The 12,940-nt window shown below is 39.4% G+C and overlaps 1 protein-coding gene across 2 annotated transcripts in view; it reads left to right on the forward strand.

Moving 5' to 3' along the window:
• prkd2 (protein kinase D2) overlaps nt 1–9,326 on the forward strand; it is a 36,332-nt gene extending 27,006 nt beyond the window's left edge. For both annotated transcript variants that reach the window (XM_034867898.1, XM_034867899.1), the window contains exons 9-20: nt 44–203; nt 293–404; nt 1,202–1,279; nt 1,364–1,682; nt 2,150–2,202; nt 2,301–2,373; nt 2,701–2,807; nt 4,727–4,888; nt 5,154–5,252; nt 5,697–5,964; nt 6,671–6,756; nt 7,712–9,326. In XM_034867898.1, the coding sequence (XP_034723789.1) occupies nt 44–203; nt 293–404; nt 1,202–1,279; nt 1,364–1,682; nt 2,150–2,202; nt 2,301–2,373; nt 2,701–2,807; nt 4,727–4,888; nt 5,154–5,252; nt 5,697–5,964; nt 6,671–6,756; nt 7,712–7,936 (1,742 nt within the window). In that variant the 3' untranslated portion in view covers nt 7,937–9,326. The remainder of the gene's footprint in view (nt 1–43; nt 204–292; nt 405–1,201; nt 1,280–1,363; nt 1,683–2,149; nt 2,203–2,300; nt 2,374–2,700; nt 2,808–4,726; nt 4,889–5,153; nt 5,253–5,696; nt 5,965–6,670; nt 6,757–7,711) is intronic.
• Nucleotides 9,327–12,940: the final 3,614 nt, after the last annotated feature.

Here is a 12,940-nt window from a genome sequence, read left to right on the forward strand (position 1 = left end):
CCCCCCCCCCCCCCCCCCCCCCCCTCTGCTTCTTTCTCCCCAGACATGTTGAGTCCCAGTGCTGACCCTGAGGTGCCCATGGACTACAGCAGTGACTACGATGCTTCCGACAAGTCTTCAATGGATGACTCAGACGAGGCCTGCAGTATCCCTGGGTCCTTTTCTCCTGACAACAACCAGGACGGAACCAGCGGAGACCAGAGGTATGAGGAAGACATTTGGAGAAAAGCAATTATAAGTTATAATGGAAGATAAAACACACGTTACCTACTGAGTTCTGTCCTTCTTCTAGTGTTTACATCCCTTTAATGAGGGTGGTGCAGTCGGTAAGACAGACAACCCGTCGATCCAGTACGGCTATCAAGGAAGGATGGGTGGTTCACTACAGCAATAAGGACACACTGGTAGAAACATAATTCATAATTCCCCTGCTTCTCTCTCTTTGGGTATCTAGACCATTTTCCTGAAAATGATCTTTGTTGTTGTTGTAGGGGATGAACAGACATTTTATTGTAGATGCAAGTTTGTTTTGTTTATTTTCCACTCACTCAGAGACATAAAGGGCCTTATTGTTCATTTCCTCCATCCACCATCTCCTCTCTCAACAATTTCAACCTTGATCATTTGGCTTTATGCAAGTTATTGCTTCCTTTTTCTTTTATATCTGTGTGCGCATGTGAGCGTGCGTGCGTGTGTGTACCTGTATGTGTTTGCAAGAGAAAATAGTTGAAGATTGATGGTGAGCCTGAGTCCCCCTGTAAGCATAGTAGCACTCAGCAAATTTGAAGTGAATTCAAGCCAAATGGCAATTTTCTGCCTTTTATATCTCCTAATGTTTTCTCTTATCTCAGAGAAACCTAGCTGCCTCTCAAGTCTTGCTTTTCAATTTTTCCTTTCTGGCTTAATTAACATTAATTCTGGCTCATTTTCTTTCTTTTTTCTCTTTTGTCTCCTTTCTCTTTTCTCTCGGTTTTCACCTTCTCTTCTTGCAGCTTGTGCTCCTGCTCATCCTTCTTCTCATCTGGCTACTCTCCTCTTCTTCTGGACATCAACGCCGAACTTGAAATGCTTTTACAATTGATCCCTTAACTATGCCCATGATGCGTACCCAATCCCTTACCTTTGTCCTCTCTGCTCCACCACCATCCCCCAATGTCCTACCTTCATTAACCCCATCCCGCCCTACTCCAACCCCCAACAGAGGAAAAGGCACTACTGGCGTCTGGACTGTAAGTGCATTATCCTTTTCCAGAACAACACCACCAACAAATACTACAAGGTAAATAAAGTTTACTCCATGAAAAGCTATGATCTCAGGTCATGTATTTGAAGTGTGCAACCTCACTTGCCCATCCTCTTGCAGGATATCCCTCTGTCTGAGATCCTGGAGGTGCGCCCTGCTAGCAACTTCACTCTCGTCCCCCCAGGCACAAATCCTCACTGCTTCGAGCTTATCACGGGCACTATGTGCTACTTTGTAGGGGAGGACCCCAACACTCTCCCCCCTCTTTCCCCCAGCAACCCCCAGACTCTCCCCCCGACCCCTCCCTCCCCCAGCCAAGTAGCTCCCAACAGCGGCATTGGGCGTGAGGTGGCCAAGGCTTGGGAGAGCGCCATTCGCCAGGCCCTCATGCCAGTCATCTTTCAGGACGCACCACCAGCTGAGGGGAACACAACTCACAGTAAGTAGATAGCAGCCAATTGCTGCTGGTGCATTTTTGGTTTGATGTATTTACTAACTGGCACATTGTAGTTTGAGATTTATGGATGGGAATGTCAGTTTAACATGCCCAAAAACATGTGTGCTGTTGCATCGTGTTCCATTACGGGCCAACTGCTTGCTCAAGAAACAATAGACCAAAAGTGGAAAAACAACTTGCCAACTCTCACTGACTAACTGGGCGAGTCTGCCCTGATGGAGGTCAAATAAAGAGCAGACTCTTCCAGTAAGCTAAGCTGTTCTTTCAAAACGTTAATACCTCATGGTGAGGTTGAGCAAAGTTTTTATTTTATTTTAAGTGTGAGAGACAATACCCTACACTACACATAAGGGATTAGTAGTTGACAAGTTGTGTTTAATAAATAATACACAGTTAACAACTCACAATTCTGTATAACCTTTATGTTGTTCCTGGTTCTGTATTTTTAGGACAAGCTTCAATCAGCATATCTGTGTCCAACAGTCAAATCCAAGAGAATGTGGTATGACTTTTTGTCAAGTTTGAGATATTTTCTTCAATCTTTAAATTAATTTAACATGGAAGATGCTGACGAATGTGTGAAATATTGCTTTCCTGCAGGATATTGGTACAGTGTACCAGATATTTGCTGATGAAGTGCTGGGATCTGGGCAATTTGGAGTTGTGTATGGAGGTATGCCGATCTTTGTCCAGTGATGATCATTGAGCTCTAGATTGCTGTATTTTGTGAAGGAAATTAATTGGTCATAACGGCGTATAATAATGGTGTCAAAAGGTACTAGACAATACATAATAAACCTCTTAAAACATGAATAATATTGATGCATTTGTGAGTAGACGTGTCTTCAAAGGGAACCGATTTCACTCAATTTGAGTCCGACAATGTTGTAATGGTGCAATGTTACATCAATAGAGTGTTATTTTAAGTACAGGGCCCAATATACAGTGTGTGACATAGTTTACAACCATATCTATTACTAAAACTGCATTTCTTCATCAGGAAAGCACAGGAAGACTGGGAGGGACGTTGCTGTCAAAGTCATTGACAAGCTTCGCTTTCCCACCAAGCAGGAGAGCCAGCTGAGGAACGAGGTGGCCATACTGCAGGTAAACACACACATACGTTTCTCTGCAGCTGCAAATGGCTATCCGACATATACATATGCTTACACTGTGCTCTGCTATATACTGGATATTGGTGTCGTTACTTATATTGGAACATAGATTAAAAATGCTGACAGTTAGTCCAATAGTGGTGTTCATTGTGACATTGAAAAGGTTTGTATTAAATAAACACGACTGTGACATCTAGCCTGCTTGGACTACATTTATAGAGCACCTTTTAGGGTTAGGGTTATTTGCCTCTCATTCACCCGTTCACACGTCAGGCCTTCCATATGGCTGTAAGGTCAAATAATAAATAATGTAATGTAAATGCCTTTACTATGTTTAAGTAGAAACTGTTGCTGCAGTGTCGGTACAGTCAATCCCAGGCTCCAACGGTGGTGAAAAGACTCTGGGAACTTAGATGCACAAGTCCTCAAAACACTGACCAATCAGGGCAGACTATTTTTTTTTTTTAGAAGGGGGGCTTTAGAGAGACGGGCACTGAAATGACAGTGTGAGAATGTATAGTCAGACAGACCGTTTGTGAAAAACATTTATTATTTTAAATATCAAAGCATGTAAACATGTTCTACTAGAAACCCCACATACAGGCAATGCACCTGAGAATAAACACAATATGGGACCTTTAGGAACCATTTCTAAAAGGAAGTGCATACACAAGTTTCCTCTATTGACTTATTTAAAACGGACAATTTTTAAAAGGATAATAGTATGAAAGCACTGAGATTTAGGAAACATTAGCCTGGGCTGTGTGGTTTAACAAGATTGACAGCCAGATTGTCATCTATAAAGATTGCTATCTATAAAGTTATCTGATAGCTGCCTTCTACAGGTGCAGACCATTTTCCTAGTGATGAATCATTATATGAAATTTCTTATAAGAAAGGATTTAAGATCGTCCACAGTCATTTGTAATACTTATCTTGTGGATGATATTTGCATTAATTATTCTACTAATTGAATTGCCTTTTGGGAACATGATTTATCAATCAATTGCAGTATTTAAGAATATTAGGCTTCATCATTCACTTTATACTCTACGCCTATCTTTTCATATTTCAGTTACAATATAGAGATATAAGAGAATTAAAATTGATATTTTATACTTCAAAAGCCTGGAGAATTGTAAGCCAACCTACTAAACCAACAATAACTGTTTGAGTTAAAAGGCTCTAAAATGTAGAGATTAATAAATGATTGTACATTTAAAAATAAATTTCTATGGGTAAATATTTAAGTTGTTTAAAACAACTTGTTTGTTTGAGGAGGAATAAAGGTGAAGAATTCATATTTGTTTGTTCAGTTCAGGATTTAATCAATAGTCATGTAGTGTTATCCATCCATCCATCCATCCATCCATCCAACCGCTTATCCGGTATCGGGTCACGGGTGTTGTGTTATTCTGTATTTTTTTCTTACCGTATGTTTATGTTGGAAATAATTACATGTTTTGTTGTTCAGCCTGTCTGTGTAATGATTTAGAAACATATGCATGCTTTAATTTTCATTGTTCACCAGCAGATGGACACAGAGTTTCAACTATTCTATTTGCTGTCTAACCGTGTTTATGACTCTGTCACTAAAAGGCCTGACTTACCCTTCAGCTCTATAGTTACTCACTTGGCCTGTCAGATAAAAAAGACTGCCACATTCAAAACCTTTCAAATGAATTTTTCTAAATGATGCCCCTCTGAATCATATAATTATGCCTTTCTTGAAAACTGAAGCTGACAGTTAATTTGCTCTTTCAAAACTCACTCTGTCTGTTTACTGCTCTTTCACTGCTCTTTACTTTTTTGCTTGCTATTTTATCCTGCCTGTCTTTTTCATACGAATCCAGAATTTACATATAATCTTAAATCTCCTTTCTCCTCTTTTTTTTCTGGTCCCTCTCTCAGAGTTTACGTCACCTGGGCATTGTGAACCTGGAGTGTATGTTTGAGACCCCAGAGAAAGTGTTTGTGGTGATGGAGAAGCTACATGGTGACATGCTGGAGATGATTCTGTCCAGTGAGAAAGGCAGATTGCCTGAGAGGCTCACTAAGTTCCTCATCACACAGGTGTGTATGCACCCCAACAAAGATGCATCGGTAGTGTGAATCAGTAGACATATGCAATTATGCAAGTGTTGTTGAAGTTCACGTGCGTGTGTCAGCTACTGGCAATGACATCCTTGTGTCATTTTGCAGACTCTTTGTGCTCTGCCAGTCTAACGTCTTGATGCATATTTAATGGGTTATTGTGTCTTTTAAGTGAGAAAAGACTAAGTATTTGTTTCATCAAAATTCCTATCCGGTTTTTGTGGTTGTGTGTATGTATTTGCAGATTCTTGCAGCTCTGAGACATCTACACTTTAAGAACATAGTTCACTGTGATCTGAAACCTGAGAATGTGCTGCTTGCTTCTGCGGATCCCTTTCCCCAGGTATACACAAATACACACAAATACACACACAGTACACGCACTAAAACCCATTCTCATTCTGCGGAAATTATGATTTTCACACTGTTATGAGTACCCACAAAGCACTTGCCAAAGCAATGGACCTTTTTCATAGCAGACATTTTGGCTTGTCATAGTAGGAAAAGCACAGCTGAAATTAATTACCGTAATGATGGCTCAATTCTATCAAATGTCCCAGGAACCTATTTCAGGAAGTCAGCATGCACAATACCAGGGCCTCTCCTAAGTGGAATGCAGCCATAATTAATGGGTTTGAAAACACCTGTGCTTTTCCTGCTATGACATGTCAACATGTCTGCTGTGAAAAAGGTCTTTGCTTCTCTGCCATTTTATCAATTCTCTATTTATTCATCAAATGGCAACCTGACTCCTTGTCTAATGTTCCTCACTGTCTCCTTCTCTCAGGTGAAGTTGTGTGACTTTGGTTTTGCCCGTATCATCGGCGAGAAGTCTTTCCGTCGCTCGGTGGTCGGCACTCCGGCCTACCTGGCCCCGGAGGTTCTGCTGAACCAGGGCTACAACCGCTCCCTGGACATGTGGTCGGTCGGTGTCATCATGTATGTCAGCCTGAGTGGGACATTCCCCTTTAATGAGGACGAAGATATCAACGACCAGATCCACAACGCAGCCTTCATGTACCCTCCCAACCCCTGGAAACAGATCTCCAGTGATGGTAAACACAAAGGGGGGAGAGACAAAAGAAATAGTTTGGCACACCTAGTTATGCACTCAGTTGCCAGTTTATTAGGTACACCTAGCTAAAGCTAATGCAGTCTAATACGTCCTTCCTCCATGAAGGTCATCATGTTGAGTATTTCTTGATACTGTTTTAGTGAAATGTTGAATCAACTGTGTGATCATTTTGGAGGGCGTAGTTGGTGGTGCTGTTGAATTGTATTGAGTTATGCAAAGAGGTGATCCTAAAATGTAGTCCTACCCGTTTATAGTAATGAGGGTAGGCCAACTAACAGAAACACCTCTCTGTATAATGCATTACAGTTAAACAACACCACATACTACATCCTCCAGAATGACCATACAGTTGAATTAACACCTCTGAGTGTATATAAGGAAGGTTCCCATGAACTGTCAAAGCAGGACAAGCCATTACAAGTTAAAACCTTTAAATTTCACAATTCATTATGTAATCATGCTTTGACCCGTGATAAGCCACTTATTACGGGAACTTGGTTTCCTTCTATATCATGGTAATAGTAATCTTAAACCTGGTTCCTGTACATTGCATTGCATTACTACTACAACTACATGCAGAGATAGAATTGTTCAGATAAAGCTCAAATACCAAGGCATAATATTTTAGAGTTTTTTAATGTAGTCAGTTAAGATTTATTAACAGATCTATATACTTTTGTTTCCAGCAACCGACTTGATCAACAACCTGCTGCAAGTGAAGATGAGGAAACGCTACAGCGTGGACAAGAGTCTCAGCCATGTTTACCTACAGGTAGCATAAAGAAACTACTTTCCCGCAAACACGCACACTGTGTAATACATGGTTTAAAGTCCGTCGGATACTTTTTTTAATCACACTTGCAGTACAACCATTAATCCCTAATTCAAAGTACTCAAAGTACAGTGACATGGTGACCGACCATAACTTCTGTGCAGAGCAGTACCTTACAATAATTTTACTTCTTTGTCTTCTTTTTTTTTTCTTTTGCAAACCCCTCAACACAATCTGTGGCCTTTACAGAAAATGGCAGATACAACACCAGGGGCCTGATGAATAAATGCACAATAAACAAAAACCATGCGTATGCTTTTCCCCACACATTAACTGGTATTATGAACAAAGAGTGTACCATGAGACTCAGCACACCTCGCGCATGCTTCTGACCAGTCGCACGCATTGTTTCAGCTGAGAGAGCTGGCAGTGATTTCATGAGGAGATTGAATATATATTTTAAAAAAACATTTTTTTTAGGTTGTTTGCCAAATTCACTGCTTCTGTTATTGTAATATTCATTCAAAACTCATTTAAAGGCACGTTCATTTTAAATTATGAGTGAAGAATCTCATCATTCTTTTAATTTGAATTCTCCCTGTACAATTGTTTCATCCTGAATTGTGAAGCACTTTGTAAAGTCTGATTCAACGTGAACGCTATGAATGAATCATTGATCCTGCTGACATTTAATAATGATGATGGTTGACAATTTACTGCAATGATGGCTTGCAGAAACAAGTAATGACAAAAGTGTATCATTTTCTCAGAAGTAATTACACCAGTCTAGGGTCATTCAAGTCCTTACACAGACACACACACACACAGACACACACAGGCTAAAGTGATTACTGGAAGATGTGCTATAAACACATAAAAAGCCTATTTAACATGAATCTAATTTCAAGGTTCCTGAAACTGAAATTTCATCTCTGTGCTTCTTCCCGTTTCTCAGGACTATCAGACGTGGTTGGATCTGCGGGAGCTGGAGACTAAACTCGGTGGCCGTTACATAACCCATGAGAGTGATGACAGCCGCTGGCAAATGTTTGCCCGTGAACATACTCTTCCTTACCCCGCTCACCTTGTTCCTCCCCCTCCTGCACCGGCCTCCGACGATGAGGAGGGTGGGGAGGATGCAGATGTGCAAGGCCTCACCGAGAGGGTCAGCATCCTCTGACCAGAGAGAGACAGAGGACTCAAGCAAATTTAGGAAGGAGGAAAAAAGTAAGGAGAGGGAGGGAGGATTGGCACGGTTAATCTAGAGCCTGAAAGAGACATGAAGAAATAGCTTTTAGCTGTTTAGACTTTCACAGCACATTTGTGTGCTTGCATATGATTTTACAGCAATACATCTAGTTTCTGTCCTCACTTGAGGTCATCAAAACTTAATTCTGATCACTCGCCTCGGCTGTTATTGGTCCTCCTTTCATATATTGACTCGTCGCACTCTTTCAATGATGAAGACTGCTCGACTCTATTTGACATCCTCTGTGCAGCTCACATGGGAGGGAGTCTTCACAGATGAAATCAGACTTTAAATAATAATTTCTCAGACGAATGAAGAGCAGCATGTTCTTTCCCTTCCACTGCAAGATGCATCAAAGTGAAGGAATGAAGGAATTGCCACTTTACCACAAGCGATAAACATAAGAATTTGGTGCAGGTGTGTTTTTATTAAGGGTGTATTTCTAAACAAATAGGTTTGTTTGAGTGAACATTGAAAATGAAACTGCCACCCAATTAAAGAGAAGTAATGTTTGTTTTTGGTGTCATTTAATTGGATTGATGGGAATTACAGTCCCTTTTTACATGTACAGTATGTCTTCGGTAAAGGTCCAATCTCTTTTCGGTGCTTTACAGTGACAAAAGGACTTCCTCTGTGCTGGTAATTACTTATGTGCAAGCATGGAGTCAAACCCATCTATATTCACAAATGTATTCCCATTAATGCATGTCCTGTAGTGAAAGCTGGAGGTATTGATCTGGTGACGGCAAATCCTCTGTTAATCACCACTGGTTTTGAGCCATAATAGACTCTTAGAAAATATGTGATTTAAAGAGCTCTTTGTGGGTTTAAATGATCTCTAGCATGGGGCTGTTTATTTCCGGAGTTACCCAATCTCATTTATCTGTGAAGTCGAACAGTTGTGTATTTAAATTGTGAATAACATGTCCTTACAGTTGCGTGTACAAGATTCACAAAGCTGGTCCGCCAATGAAAGCAGAATTTTTACACCAGAGCAGGTTAATGGACACAGTTCTTTAGTTTACTGTTGTAAAGAAGAGACCTCTCCCTATGATGTAAGTGCATAGACGGACAACTTGGGTCACTAAACTAAGGTTTGAAGAGTGCATGAAGTCATGTCAATATGTTGCATTTTTCTGTGAAGTAGTAGAATATAAAAGTACAATATAAAACATGCTGTAGTGATGATGGTTATTATACACGTGTAATCGGAAGTTTATATAGTAGTTTATATTATATAGTCAAATATGCATAGACTATGTATAACATGTTTGAAGGATAATCCTAGCCTTGGTAACAGATAATACAAACCTTGAACAATGTTCTTTTTTGTCTTGGACGTTTTCTTTATTCATCCGTGCATAACTGTCATCTAGAAATTGTAAATTTCAGCTTTTCGAGAGGGCAGTCATGGACATGAGATAATGATTCACTACTAAGATGTTTAAGAAGCAAAACTGTCGGGTCTTGTCGCAGGTTTTCTATGGAGAAAGACAACTCAAGATTGGATAACACAAGACAAACAAGGACCACTTAGTATGCAGTAGAAATGCATTGTTATTTGTGTATTTTGGATTTATATGCAAATGCTAATTTCTGTTTAAATGTACAGACATCAGGGCCAATGCAAATTGCAAATCAAGGATGCTGGCAACAGGCCCTTAACTGATTCAGTACACACACACACGCACGCACGCACGCACACACACACACACACACACACACACACACACACACACACACACACACACACACACACACACACACACACACACACACACACACACACACACACACACACAAACAAACACTTTCAGAGAACAAAGACCTGATTATTTAACACATATTGCATCTCACAGACTGAAAGGCACTCAAGAGGGCCATGTGGTTGTAGAGGTAAAGGTAGGGAATTGTCTTTATTCTGTGATGAGCGCACTTCAGCCAGCTACTCTAGTAAAAGTACAACCTTGTATCCTCCTACACTGCATCCATCATCTCTGCTAAATAACATCAAATGATACAATCTCACTCTGTCCGTTTCCTTTTATTTCTGTCAAATGGCAGGGTTGTCACTATCCTATCAGCTACACTTCTCCAGTCTTTGCACTGGAAAATGGCAGTGGAGACATTTTGTGAGCAAAAGAAATCCAAACCCCAGAGAGATTAGTAACCTGGCACCAGCAAAAAAGTCTCTGATTAGTAGGGGTGGGGGGGGGAAATGATACAGCATAGTATTGCGATGTTTTCAATGGCAATACTGTATTGGAAAACAGATGCCAAGTAAATTGTGTTGGTTAGTTTGTCTGCTTGACAATCAAATTGTATCAATAAAATTGAAGTGAGATGAACAAAAAGAGAAATGTATCTTTTTAGATAAAGCTGGCAGTTACAAAGTTTCCTTTTGGGGACATCATTTGAAATTGGGAAAAATGTAAAGGTGGAAAAAATAATATATCATGACAGAAGTATTGTGATGATATTGTATCGCAAGACCTCTAATGATTCCCATCCCCACTAATTAGTGTGTAAGTGTACACTCAACAAATTAGATATTTCTGTCAAAAATAATACATGAAAATACTACAATGATCAACAATGTGTCAGTCTGTCTCTCTAATAAAACCTGATACTTTCCTATCATAATTGCTCTTAGCCCATTGGTCCCCATCATGAAGACTAAAATGTTAAAAAATAAGTCACAAAAAGGTACATTTAAAATACAGCTGGGCACTGTAGTTTTTAGCAAGTGCTACACAGACAGGAGAAAAGAGCATATTTGATGGGGACCAATTTCTTCAGTGGATGATTTCACATTGGGTGCTTTAGTGAATATTTCTAGCTGCAGGAAGTATGTGGGTGTGACCACTGTGTGTGTGTTTTCTGTGATTCACCTTTGTCACTAACCTGGAAACCCTGGGTTTCCCAAGGTTCCCACATGCTAAGTGTCCTAAAATGTGGTCTAATTTGGATTGGTTTAATCTAGCACTCATTGATGTGTTTTGAACAGTTTTTGGACCCAATGCAAGAGAAAATGCAGAGTATGATCAATTCATTGTTGCTTTCATAGAAGAACACCACAATTAACTTTTAAAACTAATAAAAACATTTCCATGAAAACAGTATTTCTATTAGGTTTTATTTAATTTGCCCACCAGACAGAAATGGCTAATTATGACTTTATTTCCACAGCCAGTGTTTTGTAATTTTTTTATGGCAAAAATAAAAATTTAATAGGCAAAAATCTTAAAATTAAATATTTCAAACCATCAATTTATGCTACTCACTAAATGTCTGTTTTGTGTAATATTTAGTCTTGTTTCATAGCCTGGTTGACACCAGACCCTTCTCACTTACTGACTGAGAGTGAGTCTGGGGAAGGTTCATTTACAGCCCATTTCAAAGGGGCGTCCCCAACGAATGAAGGAAAAAAGCGTTTTTACTTGTTGCCATTATCAAGTCAGCTCAGCTCAGTAATCCTGCTTCCTGAGATAACATCAAATACTGTCAGTAAACACACAAAACACAAACCTTGTTATATTGAAATGTTTATCTGTAATTGTGTAACACGATCGCAAATTCTGATTGCACTTTCCACACCCGGTGGTATGACTGTGGACAGAGATGGCAGACGTACTTACTCGGTACTCATGCAGATGTACAGAGATTAAAATGATTTGGTAAAAGTAAATGTACTGATTTAACTCAACTTTAACTTTACTTAAGTAAAAGTAACAAAGTACTGGCTTGGAAATTTTACAAGTATAAAAGTAAAAGTAGCATTGCGAATGACAACCATTTCTTATGCATGCGCTACCTGGACCACATGAATGTTACTAGAGAACACGCTGAGAAACCTCAGTGGACATGGAAAAAGTCTCTTTATATGCCATTGGCTACATTTTTATTGAATGTCTGCCAATAGGCCTAAAACATCCCATATATGATTAATGTGGCTTGGACTGGGATATAAATTCAGTTGTGATTCTGTGATAATTCACAGATCAAGTTACTTTTGACATTTTATTATAATTAAGCCAGAGTACAAACACGGGCATGGGTAGCTCTGCTATGGCTGTGTGTTTGTGTGTGGTTCTGCAAAGAAATACGTTGTAAAAGCTACGATACACAATGCATAAGAATATATGCTAGCAAACAATAACAAACTCTATTAATTACATTATCTTAATGCAGTGTAACTGTAGCATGTAAATAATGCACCCAAAAATACAAACGTGAGCAAGGACATTTAACAATCGCCAAACCAGGTGCAACCTAGCCAACAGGTGAAGAACGCAAATAAAACCACTAGCTAACTTACTTTTAAATTTGCATGAACTATAGACCAATACAATAACAGGCTTACATAAACTGACAACATAAGTTATGCGACTTACAGTTCTTACGGATGCACCCACACGATCTCAACTTAAGACGGAAAGCTAGTCTGTTTTTCTTTGCTCTCACTTTTTTCTCCGTGTGGCGCTAGCTAACCTTTTGTACAAAACTAAAGTAACAAGCCAATTCTTTTAAATGTAAAGAGTAGAAAGTACAAATATTGGTGTTAAAATGAAAGGAGTAAAAGTAAAAAGTTGCCACAAAAATAATCAGTAAAGTAAAAATATCTAAAAAATCTCCTTGAGTACAGTAACAAAGTATTTGTACTTTGTTACTTCCCCATCTCTGACTGCAGAACAATTGACCTGCAGTCACACTAAAAGGCTATGCCAGCTGCTGAGGTTGCCCTTGCACTAACGCATAATGCATTTTGAATAGGGAATAACAACAGGGTAAAACAATTAGCAAAATTACAGAAAATTGCAGAGCACTTCCAGTTGTTAGACAGATGCAAACCCAAAAGGCAGACAAGTACTCTTATACATCACACAAGTCAATGAAGAGAGACTTTTATGGTCCGTTATACAATTAACAATTCCC

Source organism: Etheostoma cragini, chromosome 3 (assembly GCF_013103735.1).
Source record: "Etheostoma cragini isolate CJK2018 chromosome 3, CSU_Ecrag_1.0, whole genome shotgun sequence".
Lineage (NCBI taxonomy): Eukaryota > Metazoa > Chordata > Actinopteri > Perciformes > Percidae > Etheostoma > Etheostoma cragini.